The sequence below is a fragment of the Puma concolor genome, chromosome D4, assembly GCF_028749965.1.
Source record: "Puma concolor isolate L17-30 chromosome D4, mPumCon1.1.hap2, whole genome shotgun sequence".
NCBI lineage: Eukaryota > Metazoa > Chordata > Mammalia > Carnivora > Felidae > Puma > Puma concolor.
The window spans coordinates 73289380-73315542 of NC_141679.1; the positions used below are offsets into that span (position 1 = coordinate 73289380).

At 36.4% G+C, this 26163-nt stretch overlaps 1 protein-coding gene and 1 pseudogene across 7 annotated transcripts in view; both read right to left on the minus strand.

Annotated features, from left to right (window-relative positions):
• Nucleotides 1-26163, minus strand: part of PTBP3 (polypyrimidine tract binding protein 3) — a 121308-nt gene that overhangs the window by 56087 nt on the left and 39058 nt on the right. For 5 of the 7 annotated variants that reach the window (XM_086683709.1, XM_086683707.1, XM_086683711.1 and 2 more), the window contains exons 3-4: nucleotides 3976-4145; nucleotides 436-582 (exon numbers count right to left, since the gene is read on the minus strand). In XM_086683709.1, the coding sequence (XP_086539835.1) occupies nucleotides 436-582; nucleotides 3976-4145 (317 nt within the window). The remainder of the gene's footprint in view (nucleotides 1-435; nucleotides 583-3975; nucleotides 4146-26163) is intronic. The other 2 variants (XM_086683713.1, XM_086683712.1) reach the window with 1 other exon arrangement.
• On the minus strand, nucleotides 16938-17465 carry LOC112848404 (large ribosomal subunit protein eL21 pseudogene; annotated as a pseudogene).

The window sequence follows — 26163 nt, forward strand, 5'->3', positions numbered from 1 at the left end:
TAAATGTTAACATCAAATAGAAGCGGCACTGAAATTCTTAATGCCTTTGTTATATATTCTAAGTATTCTATAAAAAGTTCCTTTTGGACTTGAAATTTTAAGAGATAAGAATGTAAGTTTTTCTCTTACTCGCGAAAAAAGTTTCAAGGGCAAACTAAATTTCTGCCATTTCTGCAGTCAAACGCTCTGCCTCTGAGCTATACCCCCAGTATCTGTCATTTCTAGCACCGCAACTTCAAACGTATTTCTAAATGGCACTACTTAAGCCTTCAGGTAAGAATTTACATACATAATCTTTACTAATAAAGCATCCTAACAGGAAGGAACATGATTTTTTCCTGAGAAATAGAAAATTAATCTTAAGCTATTATACCATGTATTCTTGTAGCTTTTTTTTTTTTTGTAGCTAATTTTTTAAATGCTTTCAATACTTACAGCTTGATTAGGTAGATTGTCAGTCTTAAGTTCTCTGTGATTGGAATACTGAATAAAAACAGGCTGGCTTCGAAGATGAGGAGTAACAGGAGTGTAGTAATTCACCATAGTAACAGCAGCTTCCTCAGAAGCCATTTCTAAGAAAGCCTGTAATAAACACAAGAAAGTAAAGTGAAAGCTCATGTTTTTGAAAGACAGCTAAGAACTATGAAAAGACTCTTGCTTCAAAGTGTACCACTGATGTTAAACGAAAATACATATGAAAAGTCGAGCTCAATAAAGGATTTAGGACTGGGAAATTGCCAGTTGAATAAATGATTTCATGTGGTTTTTTATTTTCCTCTTTTTTCTCTTTCTTCTAAAATCTAGAAATAATTAAAAAGGTGAAAATAAAGGTGAGCATCAATACTGTAAAATGGATGCTTTCAGGGGTTAGAATTTAATAGTTCTTTCCTAAATAAGAACTTCTCCAAGATGGGGCATGATTTGTTCTTTTACCTTTTAATTAAATAGCTGTTTATGATACAATTAAATGCAGAATTCAGGTGTAAAGGCTCAATTGTTCAAGTTAGGGAAATGGGATAACATCTTTCCTACATTAAGTCAATATTGATTTGAATCATTCAAGTGACTTTTTCTGAGATCTGTGTTAAAAAATACAGAGGCAACAAGCCCAAAATGAAGTCACCTGTACTAAGCCCAACTAAGCCCACATCACCAAACCAGGAGTTAATACCTAACAATTATAGCTTCAACCTCTCCCAAGATTAGAATCTTAAACCAGTTCATCTGGAATTACTTGGTCAGCACTAGTGAGGTTATCTGCCTGACAGACCCCAACCATTCCCTAAAGGAAGATGACCTTGCCTCAAACAACTCACTCTACTAGTAACTTCCTTGTCCCACCCTATTCTGCCTACAGAAGCCTTTCATTATGCACTGCTCTTCACAGCTCCTTTCTATCTGCTGGATGAAATGCTACCCAATTCACGAATCCTTGAATAAAGCCAATAAAATCTTTAAAATTTACTCAACTGAATTCATCTTTTAACACGTGTAATCATTGTACAAATATTAGATATCTGAAAAATAACACAGGAAGAGCTGAGATCAGAAAAGGCTCCTTGAGATCTATGTCTTATTCCACACATGGCCTCTTCCAGCTGTAAGAACTCCTGAAACTTCTGTGAGAGGTTCTGCCACCCTACCATAATGGTTAGTTACGAAGATGAAATACTAACCATTCTGAGCCCCAGAACTACCTATAATGAACATCTCAAATTAAAAATGTATAGGAAGAACTCCTGATCCAAGTCCATGCAAATTTCTAGTTTGATAACTCAATTCTTTTTTACTACAACAGAGCATGTAATTAGCAAGTGTACAGTAACCACTTCAAATTATATATAAAACACAATTTATAAAAATATGTTTATTAACAAATTTCCTGAACATATGAAATGGCAAATATCTGTAAGTCAAACTATTTATTTGTTTATAGTTATCTTACTAAGTGTTTCTATTTGGCAAATATTCCAGTAAAGGAATATTAACCTGACAAATGTTAAATGTGATGCTTAACTGTATCCATCAAATGTCACAAATGAACCAATTAAATGCTTTAACAACATTCTATGAAGTAGTAATGTTAGCCACACCACAATAGATCAAATATCATTAATTAACTGATCCTCAATAAACAAATAAATTCTACTATCTTCAAGAAATGCACTTTAAAACCATTATCTGTATTAGTAATATGCTTTTACTAATTTTTCTAAGGAAGATAAAAATGATCAAGGTAACCAAAAAGCAATAGCAACATTTCCTGTCTGGTTTTTAATCACCTTTTCAACAAAGAATATGTAAACTTTTTGCTAATAATATTCACTATATAGAGGGAGAGTATCTTTCTGAAAACCCCTTCATAAATGCAAAGAACTAAACTCAATGTCTAACATTAGTTACACAAAGGAAAAGCTAAACAATATCTTTGGAATACATGATTATTATTATAAAAAAATTTTCTTGAAAGTATATACAACCTAAAAATTCATACATAAAAAGAACTTTTTCCACGTAGACCCCAGGAGGAATTATTTAGGTTTTTCTAAAGTATCCAAAGAAATCGATTTTCATAATAAGCGGTGGAAAAAAAAAAATCCCAGAAGTCACTAACCACAGAAAGGCTGGCGAAAATATCCCGTATGCTGCCCTCAACACTCCCACCTCTAAGCGCCATCAGAAAGATTACAGCTACAAGTAGTTCTAATGACTCACATCACTCTCTTGCTAAAGTATATAACTAACAAAATATTTTCTAAACATGATTTATGACTGAAAGATAAGCAATTAACACAATAGCACTGCAGATAAATAATAAACCCAGAACCAATAGCAGAGACAAAAACAAATTGTGACATTGCTGCCCCTCACAACCATCTAACAGAATATACAGGATACACTGCATGAAACATGATAACGTACATGATACACATACACGATACATCTCACAGCCATTAGACTTGGCCATGTTGGCTCTTTTAAAACCACCAAACCATAAATTCTCAGTAGTGGCAACTGAGTTAAAATAAAGATCCAGGCACATGTAAGATTTCCAGAAGATGTAAAATAAATGTGTCAACATACAAGAGCTAAATACTAAAACATGTTATTTAGCCTCTCATTTAAATAACCTCATCCGAATTAAACAGGAACGTTAGTTTCACTAAAGGGCCAGAATCAGACATGATAATCTCTTTCATGTCCAAACACATACCAATCTGTTTATAAATATATTTGTTTCTTAAACTTATTTACAAAAGTGTAAGAACATAGGGTCTTATCACAATGTACTACACAATGTTTAGGGCTTAAATCTGTTGTCGTCTTCTTACCAGCAATGCTCAGTTTAAAAGATTTTCAGGACAACCAAAAACTGGGAAAGAACTAAAGAATTCATCCTAATGGGGTCTGAGTTGGAACAAAAAAGCAGGTGATTACTCAAATCAACATAACAAGTATTATATTTTTGTCATGGTCACCACAAAAGCAAGTTTCCTGATTCATCTTAAGAAAAACCTATTAACTTCTGAAATGAAGAACCTCTAACAATCTCTTTTGAATTATTAAAGAAGTTATATATTAATTCTAAACTAAAATATACTACACATTTCTATACAGATTTTGGAAAACTTATTCTTTAACTACCAAATGAGGCATAATTTATATCTTCTCTGTGTCTTGGTCTTCTGATAATCACAGGGTATTTTCATAAACTATTTTGTAATTAAGAATATAAAATTTTTTTGTTCAGGAAGAAAAGGACAAGTCATTGAAAAAGAGATAATCCTATGTCCTGTGTTAATATTTTTGTTTGTTGCTTCCTGTCATACATAAAAAAAAATTCTATTTAAAAAACTACTTTATGTAAATAAAATGAAATTTAGAAAATACAGAAAAGTTCAAGAAAATAAAAGTCATCTTTAACACTAGTACCCAGAGATAATCACTGTGGTTCAATCTTTAAATATTACATACCTGGCTCTTTCCTTTCAACATCAAAAGATTAGTTACTTTGCCAAATGGTAGACCTAATGATATGACCTCTGCTTCGGTGACATCACTTGGAATTTTGCGAAGATGGAGAACACGAGAAGGCGAACAGGGAGGTCTATCTCCTTTAAATTTCTTGTTGTCATTCCCATTAGCTAAAAAAATATAAGATTTTTTCAAATTACTGAAACTAATTTAGGTTGACATACTACATTAACCCTATTGTCACATTTCATCTCCAACAGTTTTAGTTTTTGAAATTCAGGGAAACTCTAGGGCTGATCAGAGATAAGGACAGTGGAAAACCATCCACTTTCAACGAATGGATGTTTTTGGTTTTTCATGACAAGTATTAAATTTTTTAAAAATTGAAGTCTGATTTTTAATTTCAAGGAAAAGTATTGGATAAATAAATTAATATAGAGAGGGATCAAATTCCTCTAAAAAACTATTGTGAATGGAGAATAATGTTTATAATGTCTTTAATGTATTTTTAAAGATATTCTGCTAACTTGTTCCCGTGCTAAATAAGTAAATATGAACAATTAACTTTCAGGAAAGACTATAAAAGAAATTTTATATTTACCACATCCTGAGGGGATTTGGATTCGAGCTGTATCATTATGAAAATTAAGTTTATTTCTCAGGCATTATGTAGTTTTTACTAATCTATTTATAAAGTGTTTTTTAGAAGCTAAATTGCGGTTTCCTAAGACAATCTTATTCCTTATCATGTAACAGTAGGTCTTAACATAAGCATCTTATTAGAAATGCAAATCTTCAGCCCCACCTCAGACCTACTAAATCAGAACCTAAGGGGTGGCACCCAGCAACCTGTATTTTAACAAGCCCTCCATATGATTTTGATGCAATCTGAAGTTTGAGAAGACTGCTGCACAATAAAGAAATCCATTCCCAGTTACAGCTAGATTTTACTTAAATTCTTTTGTTTTAACACTGACAATAACTAGAATTGATAAGCCTGTAATGAATACTCAAATTTATGTACATAAGATTCAGAAATGTTTTTCCTTGGAAAAAAAGCACCATATAAGACTGAATGCAAATTATCTGAAAGCCCTGTTTCATTACAGTGTGTGTGTGTGTGTGTGTGTGTGTGTGTGTGTGTGTGTGTGTGTGTAAATGCTAAACAGTACCATACTTAGCACTATTAGGAGGAAAATACAATCTTTCCAAATGTCTAAAATTGTCATTTTTCCAGACATTAATGGAACTGTGCAATCAGATGTCTATGGCTATAAATAAGTAATATGAGGACCACATAAAAACTATATGGCCATATTGTGTCCCCATATCTGTGGCATAGAAGTCAACTTGCTTTCAAGTGAGTAGCTTGACTTCATACCCAAATCAGCACTCATTCCCAAATTCTCTGTTCATGAATGCAGGCAGCATCCTACCCAGACACCAAATACTACTGATTCCTTCAGGTCCTTAGTGGTCTGTACCTGTATAGAACAAATGCCTAGTGAGACTGTGGAAAATAGGCAGTTAAATATTTATTGCAAATTAATCTGTGAGTCAAGAGATTTCTTCTCCTCTCAACCACCCAGAAATATTGATTTTTCCCTCCAAAATCACTAATTACATTTTTCATGTCCATTCACAATGTCACTAAGTTCACCTATGATCATTTCCACTTCTACTCTACCTCCCTCTAGCCTCAGTCCCTCCTCCACCCCCACTCAGATTCAACATCCTATCGACCGACCACACTATCCTGCTCTAAACACGCTGACCAGCTTGCAACCACCTGAAATGTCCCTTAGTTTCTAGTTTTCACACTGTTTTCACTTATACTACCTCATTTGAGTAGACAAATAAAAATATACTGAGTTAAATATTAACAGATGAAGAGACAGAAGTTCAGAAACTAAATGATTTTGTACACAGCTAGCAAGTGAAAACGTCATTCAAACTGAAGTTTAAAGGTAATTTTTTTTTTTTAGCACAAACATCTCAAAATGTCTTACCATTCCTAGAAAAAAGCAAGCCACTTGACATGGACATACATTTTGAAAGTATGTGCAGATTTATGTGGATTATAATGACAACTGTCATTAAATTAGAACACTAATCATCACGTCCTAAACAGGAGTGAAAGCTAGGCATGGAGTATGCCCTTTTGCACCCTCCTTTGCCTCGATGGCAAGATAGCACTACCACCATCTTGTGCCTTCTTAACCAGCACAAGGTGTTAAAGACTGGAAAAACCTCCTAGATGCAAGGAGATTTTATCAGTTGACCCAGAATATTCCAAAAACAAATGGAAGAACACTGAAAAGGCCGCTCCTGAGTAGGGGAGGGGCAGAGAAAAAGGGACAGAGAGAATCCCAAGTAGGTGCTGAGCTGTCAGTGCAGAGCCCCTGTGGGGCTCAAACTCACGAACTATGAGATCATGACCTGAGCTGAAACAAACAGTCCACACTTAACGGACTGAGCCACCCAGGCACCCTGAGGTGGTTTCTTTAACAGAGGTTTTCATCATCTCTGTAAAACTGTGTAAGCAAAAATGAATGCCTGCACATGCTATGTGAACTCGTGTTGTACTATCAAATAAAGACCTATGGTAACAAATTAAAAAAAAATTTTTTTCAATGTTTATTTAGTTTTGAGAAAGAGACAGAGACAGAGCACAAACGGAGGAGGGGCAGAGAGAGAGGGAGACACAGAATCCGAAGCAGGGTCCAGGCTCCACCGAGCTGTCAGCAGAGAGTCTGATGAGGGGTTCAGATTCACAGACCACAAGATCATGACCTGAGCCGAAGTCAGACACTTAACCGACTGAGCCACCCAGGCACCCCTGGTGACAAATTTTATCAAGAGATACTTAATTATAAAAACCCAGCATTTTAGGTTGTTAATTGTTCTGAATTATAAAAGTGCCTGAGCAATGTTAAGAGCATGGGCTATTAAATCAGACATCCTGTTCTAGCAAGTTACCTGAAATAGCTGAGCCTCAAATTCTTTTCCAGTAAAATGAGTGTAACAGGGTTATTTTGAAAAGTCAATTAGATAACATATTTAAATACAAGGTGTAATGCCTAGCACATAGTAATCAATAATATGTCACGATTTTCTTAAGAAAGATTTTTTATCTAGAAGTGATAGTCTTTCTACTTTTTTGGTATTAAAATGATGATTATAGGTAACAATGATTTTTTTCTCTTATAAGTGCTTACTTTGGAAAATTTAAGACACTGTCCAAATTAACTAAAAATTTAATTATTCTATGAAAGCTAAAAATCTAAGAATGACCCCAGAAAAGGTGATAGCCAAAGACTCGATAAATATAATAATCTGAAAATGGAAAATATATAAGCAAATATATGGCATCATTTAATAAAAGTCAACAGAAAACAAGGAAATTCTAATGTATTAAACATGTAACTTTGAAGAATTGTTCTCTGTACAAAAAAATAACATGAGACTTTCCAAAATTTTTATTATAAAAATCAGCATTCAAAATACTTCACTTGTAAAAATTTCATATTTTACTGAATGATACACTGAAAATTACTGAACACTTGCTACATATTAGGTTCCAAAGAGAGTAAGTAGGTTTTTATTTTTTTCTTTTTTTATTTTTTTTAATTTTTTTTTTTTCAACGTTTTTATTTATTTTTGGGACAGAGAGAGACAGCATGAACGGGGGAGGGGCAGAGAGAGAGGGAGACACAGAATCGGAAACAGGTTCCAGGCTCTGAGCCATCAGCCCAGAGCCTGACGCGGGGCTCGAACTCCCGGACCGTGAGATCGTGACCTGGCTGAAGTCGGACGCTTAACCGACTGCGCCACCCAGGCGCCCAGGTTTTTATTTTTTTCAATGTTTATTTATTTATTTTTGAGACAGTGTGCAAGCAGGGGAGGGGGAGAGTGAGAGCGGGAAGAGAGAGACAGAGAGAGAATCCCAAGCAGGCTCTGTCCATGCTGTCAGTGCAGAGCCCGATGTGGTGCTTGAACCCATGAACTATGAGATCCTAAGTAGAAGTCAGATGCTTAACCTACTGAGCCACCCAGGTGCTCTGAAAGAAGCTTTTTAAAATTCATGTATTTCCATCTCAAAAATTGGAGAAATCCACCAGGAAAACTATCCTAGAAATCTGGATCTTTTTAAAAATGCAACTTTAATAGGATATACTTTATCTATTTGTTTATTAAAAAAAAATTTTTTAATGTTTATTTTTGAGCAGGGGAGGGGGCAGAGAGAGAGGGAGACACAGAATCTGAAGCAGGCTCCAGGCTCTGAGCTGCCAGCACAGGTACCGACATGGGGCTCAAACCAGTGGACTGTGAGATCATGACCTGAGCTGAAGTCAGATGCTTCACCGACTAAGCCACCCAGGTGTCCCTAGGGTATACTTTAGCTACAATAAAATCTATGTAACATTTTAAATGCAGAGTTTGACAACTTTTGACAAATGCATATAACCATATGACCACAAAAATCAGGATACACAACTTTTCCATCATCCTCAAAAGTTCCCTGGTGTCCCTTTGTAGTCAGTCCTCTCTCTAAGACTCAAGCTATACAGCTATCATTTGACATTACCATAGTGTCTTAATAACTATAGATTTACAAAAAAACAAAACAAAACAAAAAAAACTATAGCTTTACAGCAATTCTTTTTAAGTTTGTTTATTTATTTATTTTGAGAGAGAAAGAAAGCGCAAGTGCAGGAAGGGCAGAGGGAGAGGGAGAGAAAGAGAATCCCAAGCAGGCTTCATCCACATTGTCAGTGCAGAGCCGATTCAGGGCTTGAACCCAAGAACCGTGAGATCACAACCTGGGTCGAAGTCAGACACTTAACCTACTGAACCAGGCGCAGCAGCAATTTTTTTTTTTTTAAGTTTATTTTTTTTTTAGTAATCTCTATACCCAAAGTGGGACTTGCATTCATAACCCCAAGACTGAGTGGCATGCTGTTCTAAGCCAGCCAGGAGCCCCTTTACAGCAATTCTTGAAATCAGGTATTTAACTGGGGAGAATTCATGTCATAATAATTTTGAGTCATCTAAAACATACACATCATTATTTCTCTCTGCATTTATTTACGCCTTCTTTAATTTCCCTTAACGTCCTGTGGTTTTCAGTCTAATGGTCTTGCACATATTGGTATGCTGACCCTATACTCTGCAACCATGCTAAATTCTTTAGAATTTTCTACATAATACAGTTTTATTGCTTACTTTCCAACATGTGATGCTTTTTATTTCTTACTCTAGTTTTATTGAGCTGGCTAGGACTTCTTGTACAAAGATGAACAGAAATAATGAGAGTGAACATTACTTCCATTACTGTGGATTTCAGGGGACACGACTGTCTTACACCATTAAGTATATAGTTTGCTGTAGCTTCACCCATTTAGTAGGGTAAACAGGTTCCCTTCTATTCCTGGCCAAGGTCTTATTTGGCCGAAGGTCTTATTTATCATGAATAAAAGTCAAAGTTGAATTTTAAATGCCTTCTCAGGACACATTAAGATGATCATAAAGTTTTTCTCTTTATTCTGTTAATAGAGTATATTGTACTAATTTTCTAAAGTTAAACCACTTTGTATTCTTGGAATAAATCTGACTTGGTCATGATATATGACCTCCTCTCCATGTATATATATATTTATATTTACATATATATATAAAATATACACACACACATATAGCTGAATTTGATTTAATACCTTCTAAATATATTTGGGTCCATTTTCATGAGAGATATTAATCTGTAATTTTATTTTCCCTCTTGTATCAAGGGTAATACTAACTTCATAAAAATAAATTCTAAAGTGTTTTTTTTAATTTCTTTTCATTTTATTTATTTGAGAGAAAGAGCACACGTGAGAGAATGGGGGAGAGGGGCAGAGGGAGAGAGAGAATCTTAAGCAGGCCCCGAGCTCAGCATGGAACCCAATGTGGGGCTCAATCTCTCAACCCTGGGATCATGACCTGAGCTGAAATCAGGAGCTGGACGCTCAGCAGCGGACTGAGCCACCCAGGAACCCCAAAAGTGTTGTCTTCTATATTCTGAAGGAGTTTGTGTAGCACTGGTATGGTTTCTTCCTTTAAAAAAACCACTGGGTCTTAAATTAAAAAAAAAAAAATTATATTTATTTTCAGAGAGAGAAGGGCAGGTGGCGGGGGGGGAGTGAGCAAGGGAAGGGTGGGTAGGGGAGAGGCAGTGTGGAGCCTGACGCAGAACCTGAACTCAGGAACCAGGAGATCATGCCCTGAGCCAAAATCAAGAGTCAGACACTTAACCAACTGAGGCGCCCAGGCATCCCTGGGTCTTAACTTTTTAATTATCAATTTGATTTTTAAAACAAGTATAGGGGTTATTTGGGTTTTCTAGTCATTTTGTACCAGTTATGATACTCTGTATTTTTCAAGGAATTTGTCCACTTCATCTACATTGAATGAATGCCTATTCATTCATTTTATTGGCTTAAAATTGTTCATAATATTTCCTTAATATCTGTCTTAGCCTGCTTAGGATACTGTAACAAAATATAGACAGGGTCATTTAACAATAGAAATTTACTTTCTCATACTTCTGGAGATTAAAAGTCCAAAATTAAGGTACTAGCAATGTCACTTTCGAATAAGGACCCTTTTCCTGGCTTAAAGACAAGCTACCTTTTCAGTGTCCTCACATAGCAGAGGTGGAGGCAAGAGCAAGCTCTCTAATATCTCTTCTGATAGGACACTAATCCCATTGTGAAGGCCCCACAATGGGCCCAACTCCCAAGGCCCCATCTCCACATACCATCACAATGGGGGTGGGGTTTAAACAAATTACCAACAGATGTTGGTAATTTCTGTCTTCTCTCATTTTTTGGTCTACCTAGATGTTTATCAATTTTATTGACCTATACAAAAAGAACTATTGGTTTCATTAATTTTTCTCTACTGTTTTCTATGTCCTTAATTTATGCTCCTATACTTAATATTTTCTTCCTTTAAACCTGGAGGTTTGTTTTTCTTATACTATGCTTAGAAGCTTAGATGATTTATTTTACACTTTTCTAATGTAAACAAAGCTGTAAATTCCTACTTCTAAAAACAGTTCTAGCTGAACCCTTCAAAGTTTAGTAAATTGTGTTTTGTTTTAATTCACCTCAAAATATTTTCTAATTTCCCTTGTGACTTATCTGATTCATGGGTTAAATGTTAATTTTTAAATAAATAACTGGAAAATTTTCCCCCATATACTTGAGGATTATGCGTTTTTGATTTCTAATATAATTTTAAAGAGAACGAACTATAAATAATTTTAATGCATTCACTTTGAGACTTGTTTTAGGATGCACATATAGCCTATCTTGGTGATTATGTCATGTGAACTTCCAAAAAAGCATATTCTGATGGTGTTGCAGAAACTACTCCACTGTCAATTAAAATAAGTTGGTTGTTAGTGTTGAAAACATCTATATTAGGAGATCTACAAACTTTTTCTTAAAGGGCTACATAAATAATTTAGACTTTGTGAGTCATACAATCTCTGCTGCATCTATTCACCTCTACAGTGGTAGCATGAAAGCAGCCATATGGACAGAAATAAAAGAGTGTGCCTCCACTGAAATAAAGTTTTATGAATAAACATCAAAATTAGTACCTCATATAAGCTTCAAGTATCTCAGAATATTGTTCTTTGTCTTATTTTTTCACAATTTAAAAATGTAAAAATCAGTCTTAGGTCACAGGAAATATAAACCCCTGTCCTGTGTCCTAACTGATTTTCTGTTTACTATGCTATCAATTACTGAGACAGAGATTTTGAAATCTCCAGCTATAATTGTGAATTTGCCTATTCCTCTGTTTAGTCTATTAGCTTTCACTTGATATATCTCGAAGCTCTGTAACTAGGTAAATATACATGTATATTCAAGATACGTATATTTATCAAGAAATACAAATAAATACAATGGACTACAAAATGATAAATAATGAATAAATATGAAACACACACACACACACACACACACACACACACACACACACACACACACACACACACAAAACAGTACAAAGAAAGCCAAGAAACAAAGGAAGAAAAATAACAAAGAATAAATGGGACAAATAGAAAACAAATAGCAAGATGATAGACTTAAAACTAACCATGTCACATAACTATATTAAGTGGAAATGACATAAAGATTCCAAATACAAGGCAGAGTTCATCAGTCTAATAAAAGCAAGACTCAATTATGTGATGTGAAGAAGAAATTCATTTTTTAAAAATTTTATTTTAAAGTAATCTCTACACCCAATGTGGAGCTTGAACTCAAAACCCTGTGAAAAAGAGTCACATGCTCTACCGACTGAGCCAGCCAGGTGCCCCAGAAGAAATGCATTTAAATATAAAAATCTCACGTTCAAAGTAAGACGAATGGAAAAAGATAAATATGTAAACACTAATCATAATAAAATGCAGTGGCTGTACTACTATCAGACAAAGTAGACTTCAGGAAAAGGAATATTACTGGGGATAGAGAGACATTTCATAGTAATAAAAGAATCAATTTATCAAGAAAACATAATATGTCATGCATACATGTACTGCATGCATACATGCAAACATATACTGGGGGCACCTGGGTGGTTCAGTCGGTTAGGCGTCCGACCCCGGCTCAGGTCATGATCTCATGATTCGTGGGTTTGAGCCCCGCATCGGGCTCTGTGCTGACAGCTCAGAGCCTGGAGCCTGTTTCGGATTCTGTGTCTCCCTTTCACTCTGCCCCTCTCCCGCTCATGCTCTGTCTCTCTCCCCTTCAAAAGTAAGTAAAAACAAAACAAAAAAAAACCAACAACAACAACATATACTGGACACATAAAAGGCAGACAATCTTTTTTTTTTTTTTTTTTTTTTTTTTTTAAATTTTTTTTTTTTCAACGTTTATTTATTTTTGGGACAGAGAGTGACAGAGCATGAACGGGGGAGGGACAGAGAGAGAGGGAGACACAGAATCAGAAACAGGCTCCAGGCTCTGAGCCATCAGCCCAGAGCCCGACGTGGGGCTCGAACTCACGGACCGCGAGATCGTGACCTGGCTGAAGTCGGACGCTTAACCGACTGCGCCACCCAGGCGCCCCAAGACAATCTTTTTAATTGGAATATTTACACTTTGTTTACTTTTGTTTAAGTGACTGCTCTGGGGCTAAATCAATATGCATCTTTAACTTTCCAAGGTCTACCTTTAAATGATATCACCTAGGTACAACATAAGAACTTTTCAAAGCATAGGTCTATTTCCCTCATCATAACCTTTATGTTACTGTCATATTTTAGTTTTCACATATGCTATAACCCCCAAAATTTATTTCCCTTATCTTGCTTGAAATAGTCAATTATCTTTTTTTCTTTTTGCATCAGGTTTTTGTACACTTAACGTATCTTACAGACCTTTCCATAGACAGCATTCCATACCTTTTTTCTCTTTCTTTTCTTTTTAAACTAGGGTAAAATCACATAAGAAAATTCACTACCTTAACCTTTTTTTTTTTTAGATTTTATTTATTTAATTATTTATTTTGGTAATCTCTACACCCAACATGAGGTTCAAATTTACAATCCTGAGATCAAGAGTCACATGCTCTACCGACTGAGTCAGTCAGGTGCCCCTTAACCATTTTTAAATGCAGAATTCAGTAGTGTTAAATACATTCTTAATGTTGTGCAACTATCACCACCATCCATTTCAATAACTCTTTTCATCACGCAAACTGAAATTCTATACTCATTAAACAGTAACTCCCTAATTTCCCTCTTCTTCCAGCCCCTGGCAACCACCATTCTACTTGCTGCCTCTAGGACTTTGAGCACCCTCATTTCCTTTTGTGCATATTCTACAGCTAATTTCTTTGTGGTTACCATGGGGATTACATTAACATCCTCAAGTTATAACATTCTAATCTGACTTTATACCAGCTTATCTTCACTAATATGCAAAAACTCTGCTCCTTTACACCTGTCCCCATACCCTTCTGTTGTTGACGCCACCATATTATAGCCTTATACACTGTGTGCCCCAAAACACAAACTAATTCTTTTAAATGTGTTAGTCTCCTATCGGGGCGCCTGGGTGGCGCAGTCGGTTAAGCGTCCGACTTCAGCCAGGTCACGATCTCGCGGTCCGTGAGTTCGAGCCCCGCGTCAGGCTCTGGGCTGACGGCTCGGAGCCTGGAGCCTGTTTCCGATTCTGTGTCTCCCTCTCTCTCTGCCCCTCCCCCGTTCATGCTCTGTCTCTCTCTGTCCCAAAAATAAATTAAAAAAGTTGAAAAAAAAATTAAAAAAAAAAATGTGTTAGTCTCCTAAGTTACATGGAAAAACAAATGTGGAGCTACAAACAAGTCACATGCTTTTAGATTAAGAACTCCTTAAAAAAGGCAGTCTCTTGTTAAAGACCTGTACTTTAGGTCTTTAACTATAAACTATAAACTATAGAACTATAAAACTATAAAACGCTGATGAAAGAAATGGAAGACAACACAAAGAAATGGAAAGACATTCCATGCTCACAGACTGGAATACGGTTAAAATGTCTACACTACCCAAAGCAATCTACACATTTAATACAACCTCTATCAAAATAACAAGAGCAGTTTTGATAGAACTACAACAAACAATCTCACAAAAGACCCTGAACAGCCAAAGCAATCTTGGAAAAGCAAAAGCAAAGCTGGAGGAATTGTAATTCCAGACTTTAAGTTACATTACAAAGCTGTAGTAATGAAACCACTATAGTACTGGCTCAAAAATTAGACACACAGATCAATGGAACAGAAGAGATAATGCAGGGGGCAGTTGAGCCTCCAACTCTTGATTTAGGCTCAGGTCATGATCCGAGGATTGTGGCACTGAGCCCCGTATCAGGCTCTACACTGAGCTTGGAGCCTGCTTAAGACTCTGACTCTGACTCTCTCTCTCTTCCCCCTCCCTCTTAAAAAAGAGAAAAGAAAAAAAGGAGAGAAAACCCAGAAATAAACCCACAATTATATAGTCAATTCATCTTTGACAAAGCAGGAAAGAATATCCAATGAGGACAAAAAGTCTCTTCAACAAATGGTGTTGAAAAACTGGACAGCAACATGAAAAAGAACGAAACTGGACTCTTTCTTAAACCATACACAAAAATAAAGTCAAAATGGATTAATGCCCTAAATGTGAGGTCTGAAACCATAAAAATCCTAGAACAGAACAGGGACAGTAACTTCTTGGATACTGGCCCTAGCAACTTCTTTCTAGATGTCAACTGAGGCATGGGAAACAAAAAACAAAAACTATTTGGACTACAGCAAAATTAAGTTTCTGCAAAGTGAAGGAAACAGTCAACAAAAATAAAAGGCAATCTACAGAATGGGAGAAGAGACTTGTAAAAAGCATATCTGACAAGGGGTTAGTATCCAAAACACATAAAGAACTTATAGAAGCGCCTGGGTGGCTTAGTCAGTTGGTTAAGCATCTGACTTTGGCTCAGGTCATGATCTCAGGGTTCTTGAGTTCAAGTCAAGCATCGGACTTTTTGCTGTCAGCACAGAGCCCACTTTGGATGTCTATCCCGCTCTCTCTCTCTGCCTCTCCCCCTCTCGTGCTGGTGTTCTCTCTCAAAAATAAATATTAAAAATAAATAACTTACAACACTCAACACCCAAAAAACCCACAAATAACCCAATTAAAAAATGGGTAGAAAACATAAACAGACATTTTTCCAAAGAAGACATCCAGATGCCTAACAGACGCACGAAAAGATGCTCATCATCACTTACCAACAGGGAAATGCAAATCAAAACTATAGTGAGACATCACCTCACATCTGTCAGAATGGCTAAAATCAGTAACACAAGAATGAAGAGGTATTGGTGAGAATGTGGAGAAAAAGGAACCCTTGTACACCACTGGTGGGAATGCAAACTGGTGCAGCCACGCTGGAAAACCATATGGAGGTTCCTCAAAAAGTTAAAAACAGAACTACCTTATGATCCCACAATCACACTAGTGAGTATTTACCCAAGGAATACAAAAACATTAATTCAAAGGGATATATGCACCCCTATGTGTTTAAAAAAAATTTTTTTTAATGTTTATTTATTTTTGAGAGAGACAGAGTAGGAGCAGACAGGGAAAAAGCAGAGAGAGAGAAACACACAATATCCAAAGCAGGCTCCAGCACAGAGCCCGACGCAGGGCTTGAACCCACGAACCATGATATCATGACCTGAGCCGAAGTCGAACACTCAACTGACTGAGCCACCCAGGCGTCCCCTGCACCCCTATGTTTATAGCAGCACTAATTCAAAGGGATACATGTGGCCTGTATGTTTATAGCGGCACTATTCACAATATCAAAGATATAGAAGCAGCCTTAGTGTCCATCAATAAATAAATGGATAAAGAATATGTGGTATATAGGAGCACCAGGGTGGCTCAGTTGATTAAGTGTCCAACTTCAGCTCAGATCATGATCTCACAGCTTGTGAGTTCAAGCCGAGTCAGGCTCTGTGCTGAACCTCAGAGCCTGAAACCTGCTTCGGATTCTGTGTCTCCCCCTCTCTCTGCCCCTCCCTCACTTGCGCTCAGTCTTTCTCTCTGTCTCAAAAATAAATAAACATTAAAAAAAAGAATATGTGGCATATATACATCTTCTGTATATATGTATATAGGTATATATATGTATGTGTACACACACACACCAAATATTATTCAGCTATAAAAAAGAATGAAGTCTTGCCATTTGCACTGACATGGATGTAGGCAGAGAGTATTATGCTAAATGAAATAAGTCCATTAGAAAATGACAAATACCATACGATTTTACTCATATGTGGAATTTAAGAAACATATGTGGAACTGAGAGCAAAAGGAAAAAAAAGCGAGAGAGAAACCAAGAGACAGACTCTTTTTTTTTTTTTTTTAACAGTCTTAACGTCTTTTATTTTTTTTACATTTATCGCGCCATGAATTCATAGGGAATGGGTTCGAACAGCTCAGGCTCCTTTCCATTGGTTCTCACAAAGTGTGCTTCTCTGGGTGGGGCAGGCTGGCACTACAGTTGAACCCAAGTACCTTTCTCCTTGGCTTCCTTCTTTTTCTGATCATTTTCCTTCACACGCTTCAGGAAGCTGTCTCGGCTCTTTGAGTGCTTAATGTGCTCGATACGTACATTAATTCTCTTAGCAAGAATCTTGCCCTTAACTTGTTTGTTTACGACAATGCCAATAGCATGATGGGTAACACTGTAGACTCTTCCGTGGTAACATTTGTGGGGCATTCCTTTTTGAACAGTGCCCATTCCCTTGATGTCCACAATATCACCTTTCTTGTAGATTCGCATGTATGTTGCCAAAGGAACAACTCCATGTTTTCTAAAAGGCCTAGAGAACATATAGCGAGTACCTCTCCTCTTTCCCTTTGTGTTGGTCATTTTGGAGAATTACTGGAAGATGGTGGTATTGTGAGACAGACTCTTAATTACAGAGAACAACCTGATGGTTACCAGAGGGGAGGGGAGGGGAGGGGAGGGGAGGGGAGGGGAGGGGAGGGGAGGGGAGGGGGAATGGGTTAAATAGGCAATGGGGATTAAAGAGTGAATTTGTGATAAGAACTGGATGATGTATGAACTGTTGAATCACTATACTGTACACCTGAAACTAATACAATACTGTATGTTAACTGAGATTAAAATTAAAACTTACAGGAAAAAAGTAACAGCTTAAATAATGCAGAAAATAAAAGGAAGAGTTATAATCATTGTTCAAAAACCACTAGCTTTTTAGACTCCTAAATACAGAGAACAAACTGAGGACTGCTGGAGGGGTTATGAGTGTGGGGATGGGCTAAATGGGTATGAGACACTGAGGAGGGCACTTGTTGGGATGAGCACTGGGTGTTATACATAGGGGATGAATTACTGGAATCTACTACTGAAACCATTATTGCATTATATGCTAACTAACTAACTTGGATATAAATAAATAAATGTATACACACATAATAAAATAATAACTTTTATAATTGCCCTTGTATTTACTTTCATTGAGATATTTATTCCTTTACATGGCTTTGAGTTACTGTCTCATGGCCTTCATTTTCAAGCTAAAGGACTTCTTTGAGTTTTTCTTGCAGGGCAGGTCTAGTGGTAATAAACTCCCTCAGCTTCTGTTTATCTGGAAATGTCTTAATTTCTTTCTCTTTTTTAAAAGATTTTATTTTCACGTAATCTCTATACTCAATGTGGAGCTCGAACTTGCAACTCCAAGATCAAGAGTTGAACATTCCACCAACCAAACCAACCAGATGCCCCTCTCTTTTTTTTCTTAATTCGTGACTGGCCCATAGAGCCAGGTATGTTACATGTAAATGACCTAATTTATTTTTAAATCCAATTTATTTAAAATAAAACATAAAGATACATTTTGAACTCATGAACTCACGAGTTCGTGAGATCATGACCTGAGCCACAGTTGGACACTTAACCAACTAAGCCACCCAGTACCCCAAAACACAAAGATACTTTTTTTTAATTTTATTTTTTATTTTTTAAAGTTTACATCCAAATTAGTTAGCATATCGTGAAGCAATGATTTCAGGAGTAGATTCCTTAGTGCCCCTTATCCATTTAGCCCATCCCCCCTCCCACACCCCCTCCCGTAACCCTGTTTGTTCTCCATATTTATGAGTCTCTTCTGTTTTGTCCCCCTCCCTGTTTTTATATTATTTTTGTTTCCCTTCCCTTATGTTCATCTGTTTTGTCTCTTAAAGTCCTCACATGAGTGAAGTCATATGATTTTTGTCTTTCTCTGACTAATTTCACTTAGCGTAATACCCTCCAGTTCCATCCATGTAGTTGCAAATGGCAAGATTTCATTCTTTTTGATTGCCGAGTAATACTCCATTGTATATATATACCACATCTTCTTTATCCATTCATCCATTGATGGACATTTGGGCTCTTTCCATACTTTGGATATTGTTGGTAGTGCTGCTATAAACACTGGGGTGCATGTGTCCCTTCGAAACAGCACACCTGTATCCCTTGGATAAATACCCAGTAGTGCAATTGCTGAGTCGTAGGGTAGTTCTATTTTTAGTTTTTTGAGGAACCTCCATACTGTTTTCCAAAGTGGCTGCACCAGCTTACATTCCCAACACAAAGATACTTTTTAAGGACAGTTTTGCCAAGTATTGGACACTTGGTTGACAGTTTAATTCTTTTAGCACTTTGAATAGATTGGCTCACTGCTTTCTGGTGCCCAAAGTTCCTGATGAGAAATGTGCTCATATTCTCATTGAGGATCCTTGTGTGTGATGAGTTGATTCCTTCTGCTTTCATGATTCTTTGCAGAAAGTTTATTATAATGTGTCTCATGGGAGGTGTCCTCGAGTTCACCTTACTTGGAATTCACTAAGCTTCTTGGATATTTATACTCCTGTTTTGCATCAAATTTGTGGCTGTGGTAACTCTGGAAATCAGATTCTTCCCCTTCCTCAGGGTCTTCCGTTTTGTTACTATTTTTCTTTTTTTGATTGTTGTAGGCTATTTCTCTGTACCAAGAATCAGCCTCAAGTGTAAACTTAAGGTCTTTTCTTCTGGTTTCTTCCAAGCCTTTGCCTAGGCATATACTATCACTTTCTAATTTTCCCTGTAGATACAGTTGTTTTCTAATGTCTTAGTTTTTGATGCCTCACTCCCAAATAAGGTAAAAGAGGAAAAATGAAGGAAGAAGCAAAGAGCACCAGGCCTTTAAATCCACTAGAAGTCACTGGGAGAGGCAGACATATCTGCTTCCTTACCCCCATCTTTCTTTTTGGAACTTTAATTACATATATGGTCAGACCACCTAATTTCTGTTCTATAGGTTACTAAACTATTCATTTCTTCCTCAATCTCTTTTGGTCTGTATGCTTTCATTTCTATTGTGGTTTGTTTGTTTGTTTTTAGGATTTTATTTTTAAGCAATCTCTACACCCAACGTGGGGCTCACGGTCACAACTTCGAGATTAAGAGTTGTGTGCTCTACTGACCAGGAGGACCAGGCGCCCCTCTACTGATGTCTTTAAATTCAGTGATCATTATATAACTATATAATGTGCTATTAGTGCAATGCCATGTGTTTTTTAGATGTATTTTTATCTTTACAAATTATATTTGATTTTTTATAGGCTCCATTTTTCTGTCTTATACTAATATTTTCCTTTAAATCCTTAAACATACTTTTAATAACCATTTCAAAGTCCAAATCTGCTAATTTCATCACCTCTGTCATTTTTTAGGTCTTCTTCTGTTGACGGATTTTTCTCCTGGTTATGAGTCACAGTTTTGTGATTCTTTCTATGTTTGGCAATTTTTGACTCAACAGTCAACATTGTGAGCACTAGGATTTGTTTTATAACTTTAACATGCCAGACTCTTTTCTGGAAAAAAAGGTAATTTCATATCAGGCAATTATTTTGGAGTCTTTTTTTTTTTTTTAATTTAAATTTTTTTTTAATGTTTATTTATTCTTGAGAGAGAAGAGAGACAGAGCACGAGCGAGAGAGGGGCAGAGAGAGAGGGAGACACAGAATCTGAAGCAGGCTCCAGACTCTGAACTGTGAGCACAGAGCCCGATGCAAGGCTCGAACCCACAAACCATGAGATCATGACCTGAGCCAAAGTCAGACGCTTAACCAACTGAGCCACCCAGGCGCCCCTGGAGTCTGTTTTTAAGCTTTGTTAGTGTGGGTTTAGAATGGTAGCGTTTACGCTAGAGCTGGTGTACCGTTAGCAGTAAGGCATGTGTGGCTTACTATTTGGCAATAAATTCAAAGGTAGATTTCTAGAGCACTTTTCTCACAGAGCTCCCTTCTCTCCCATACACTGCCTCCACAGCTCCTAGCCTCAGCCTTTCAAACCTGGATCTGTCTATTCAACTCAGCAATTCTGCCATGTTTGCTTGGGTTCCCCTCCACCGTGCCCCCACCCTGCCCCGCAGCTTACATAAAGTCTAAAAAAAAAATGGCAAAGTGATAATAGGGCTTGCCTCAGTTGTTCATTGTGATCCGAAATCCTAGTCCTGCATATAATAATAATATATTTGAAATAACAGCTGCTTCAAAAAAAAAGTTAACTTGTCAGTCATGTAAAAAGTCTAAATGTAGACATTCCAAACGTGGAATGGTGACATACAAAGTTATCAGTGACTCAGGCTCTACTTGTCTTTCTGTTGGGGTGCAGCCTTCAACTTCATCCTCTAAAATGGAAACTGGAACTCCCACAGGCAGTAGGATAAAAGAGGAAAAAGTATACCCGTGTAGAAATGCTCCAGAAGTAACTTCTATAACTTCCTCTTCTTACATCTCATTAGCCAGGACTTAATCACATGACCACATCTAGCTGTAAGGAAGACTGAAAAGTAGCTGTTTAATTTGGGAGACAATGTGCCCAGATGAAAATTAGGGTTCTGTCACTAAAGAAAACAGAAGAAAACAGAAAAGTATTGGGGTACACAATAAACCATCTATGCCGTAATTCCTAAGATTAAATTTAAAAGGAAAGGTATACATTTCATGAAGAAATATGTAGAACATTTTCATAATTACCAAAGGACATAAAATAGGACCCACAAATATGAAATCACAGGTCAGGTTCCCAGATAGAAAGACACAATTTTGTTTATCACCATTCCAATTTTTATATCTTGCGGTAAATCCATAAATTTGTAATTAATTTACTTGCAAAGTTTCTTCTCCATGTGTAAAGGTGTTAGTATGTTGACCCCATTAACAGAACTATGCCAACAGCTACATTTTATCAGTTTTATCATCATCTGCTAACACTGAAATATCTGTTATTACCCAATAAAGGTTTAATGTTGAATCATCTCAAGGAATCAAAGTATAGCTTCTGGGAAGTCATTCTATCAAAAGTGAAATATCCAACATTAATGAAAATTGAGTTTTAAAAGTTCTACCTTCAACATCAACTTTTTATGAGGCAGTAATACAAATGTAAGTTTTGGTGCAACCGTGTCATGATAAAAATACTGTTCTGACAGTCCCAGGGGCAGACGTGTATGTGCAATTGGTCTGGTGCATACATAACTCCTTTACCAAACAAGCAATATTCTACTAATAGAAAGAAGCTATAGTTGTCAAATTTCACAAATTATTTTTAAATCCACATTTAGAACCACAAAAATTTTGTGATTCTACCCATTATCAATGCAATTTAAAAAATTTTTGTATCTTTATAGCAGCACTACCAACAATAAAGTATGGAAAGAGCCCAAATGTCCATCAATGGATGAATGGATAAAGAAGATGTGGTATATATATACAATGGAGTATTACTCGGCAATCAAAAAGAATGAAATCATGCCATTTGCAACTATATGGATGGAACTGGGGAGTAGTACGCTAAGTGAAATTAGTCAGAGAAAGACAAAAATCATATGACTTCACTCATATGAGGACTTTAAGAGACAAAACAGATGAACATAAGGGAAGGGAAACAAAAATAATATAAAAACAGGGAGGGGGACAAAACAGAAGAGACTCATAAATATGGAGAACAAACAGAGGGTTACGGGAGGGGGTGTGGGAGGGGGGATGGGCTAAATGGATAAGGGGCATTAAGGAATCTACTCCTAAAATCATTGCTTCACGATATGCTAATTTGGATGTAAACTTTAAAAAATAAAAAATAAAATAAAAAAAATTTTTGTATTTTTAAAAAATACCTGGGGCACTAGGTGGCTCAGTCGGCTGAGCATCCAACTTCCGCTCAGGTCATGATCTCACAGTTCGTGAGTTCAAGCCCCACACTGGGCTTGCTGCTGTCAGTGCAGAGCATGCTTCAATTCCTCTGTCTCCCCTCCCCCCCCCCCCGCCCCTCCCTTGTTCATGCTCTCTCAAAACTAAAAACTAAAAGCAAAAAAAAAAAAAAAAAACAAAAAAATCACCTTACACAGGGATTAAACTCCTTTGTAAATGAGCAGTAAAGCCTTTCTCTCCAAATTTGTTCAAAATCAATTAGAATATAGTCATGGAATGGAACACCAAAATCTTGAAAGTTTAAAGTTTTTTGAAGTTTGCAAATATTAGACCAAATATCATAAAAATATTTTTGTGTGTAAGTGACCTCCAAAAAAAAAAAAGGTAAAATTTCCAGGTGTCAACAGCCAAACCTCTCAGCAAAAGCAAACTAAAATTAGAAATTTCCCATAGGAAGGAAGGAAGGAAGGAAAGAAAAGAAAAGAAAAGAAAAGAAAAGAAAAGAAAAGAAAAGAAAAGAAAAGAAAAGAAGGGTAGGGGAGGGGAGGGAGAAATTTCCCATCTACCAGAAACATTTAAAAAGGAAGCCTATCTCTGTTCAGGAATTTACATTCTGAATTTTCTCTTCCTCTCTGGCTTAAGAATCTCCAAGGTAATAAATTAACATATACATTAGAAGATGTAGGGGCTGGTGGTACCTTAGGAAATCTAGCAGAGCAAACCACAAAACACCTTAGAGATTTTCACAGAAGAAAAAACAATTCAGCTAAAAACTATTACTCACACAAGGAAAAACACTAGAATATAAGCAAATATTCAACAGAAGAATTAAACAGTACACTAGACAAAGTTGAACAGAGAATGAGTGAATCAGAAAAACATTTTAAAGAAATTATCCAAAATACAGGACCTCAAGGAAAAAGACATGACAATATAAGAGGTTAAAACAAATACAGGACTGAATGAAATGGGTCTTATACATGTCTAACTGGAGTTACAGAAGGAGCTGATTCTTTTTTTTTTTTAGGTTAATTTTATTTATTTTGAGAGAGAGACAGAGATCATGATCTGAGCCAAAATGAAGTCAGAGCCACCCAGGTGCCCACAGGAGGCAGTTCTGTGAAGAGCTGGGTCACTCCAAAACAGGATAAATGAAAGTTAAGTCTCCAGCAATGGTCCTTAATACTGGCTGAACCTTAGATTATCACCTAAGAAGCGGAAGCGGGAGAGAGAGAGAGAGAGAGAGAGAGAGAGAGAGAGAGAGAAAGAAAGAAGGAAGAAAGAAAGAAAGAAAGAAAGAAAGAAAGAAAGAAAGAAAGAAAGAAAGAAAGAAAGAAAGAAAGAAAAACAGTGCCTAAACCTACACCACCCAGAGATTTTAGAATTGGTGTGGGGTAGGTCAAAGTATCTTTGTTTCCCTCAAAGCTTCCCAAGCTATTTTAGTGAGTATCCAGGTTTGAGAACCTGTGATCCATACCTACAAACAGCTAAACGAATGAACAAAAATAAAGAGAAAAATGTTAAAAATAACTACAGAGAAGTAATTTTACCTACAGAGTAGTAAGCCTGCTCACAAACTTCCCAACAATAGAAGCTAAAAGAATAACAGAATCATACCTTCAAAGTGTAGAGAGAAGTAACTGTCAACCTAAAATTCTAAATAGCTAACTAACATTCAATAGTGATAATGAAATAGACATTTTTTAGTCATAAAGTCTGAGAAGTTACCATTTATAGAGCTTTGCAGAAATAGCTGTTAAATAGGGTGGGCTGAACATAGAATGGAATGGGATATAAGAAGAAATTCAAAACATAAAAGCAAAAAACACAACAAACTCTTGTTGCCAGCTAAACTCACATTTCATTTTTTTTTTCCCCTAAGTAATCAATCAACCAGGATGAAAATCCTCCTGGTCATCCATCCTGGTAGTTCATAAACATGACCAAACAAACAAAGTGACCTGTTTTTAAAAGAACAAACATATGGGCCCCACCCTAGGTGTACTGTAACTCTAGGAATAAGGACATTTTTTTAGCATCCTACACCAAGAGGATAATCAGGTTTAGAAATATCAGGTTCTAGTATTTCCTTAATACAGCAGTTCTCAAAGTGTGGCTCCGCAGTAGCATCACTGTTATCAGGGAACTTGTGGAAATGCAAATTCTTAGGACCCACCTCAGATCTACTTTATTAGAAATTCTGGGTATGGACTCAGCAACCATGCTTTAATAGGCCCTCCAGGTGACTCTGACACCAGCTCCAGTTTGAGAAAGCTGCTTTAGTCTCATGCTCATATTATCTGTTCACACTTCTACATGAACAAATCCTCTGCTGCTGTCCTGCCCATAAAATCTATCCATTTAGTCCTCTAGAGCAATGTACCATGGTTAACCAATTCCTAGACATTCTTAATCTCTTCAGTGAATTTTCTTTCTATCTTTTCCCTCAACTGAAACTAACCCTCTTCTCTTATAGAGTTCTCACATAAAAGCTGTTCACTCTCCCAAACACCATGTGGCTGAGGGTCTGGAAAGTGAGGTTCACTCATTCCTGCTTCCTATATCTCCAAAAACATTTGGATAAAAATCTTGCCCTTTGTGACACTCTCCACTCTCAAGCCTTTTAAACTGCGGATGATACTAACTTCCAAATTTCTCTTGTGATGTTGGGAAGAACCCAATGACTACCCAACATTTCCATGTGGATGTTGCAGAGGAACTTCAAATTCAATATATAAACATCAGAACCTGCCATATTACCCAACTCTGTTCTTCCTACAGTTTCTATATGAATGGCACCACCACTCATCTATCTAATTATCCAAGTCCAAAACCTGGAAATAAATCATCAATGGAATCCCTTATCCAAATATTCAATTAATCACCAGTTACTATCAATTTCACCTTCTGTGAATTCTCTAATTCTCTCCATTACAACTGCTAGTGCTATAGTACTAATTACCATCCCTAACTGGGAAATCCTATACAGCAATAGCCTCTTAACTGTTCACCCTCCCTCCTGTATTGCACTCTTCCAGTTCATTTCACAGTCCCTAAATTTTAAGAACATGTATTTTTAAACAATGTGGTAACTTATGGAATGTAAATTATGTTCCAATTTTTTAAAATCATGTAAACTTATAGTTTTAATACTTCTATTATTCTAAATCCTCATTAAACACAAGCTTTTAAATCCAGCTCTTTTACTCAATTGTTCTGGGTCACCAACATATTGACAGTTTTATCACAATTATGTAACACAAAGAACATCAATCAAAAAAGGAATTATCGAATTAGACACAAGTTAAAATTTAAGGGCCACAACTGCTAACTTCATCTATGTGTACTTTCCTACAATAAATTTTACCGCAATAAATGTTTACTGAACTTTACTGCAATAAGTG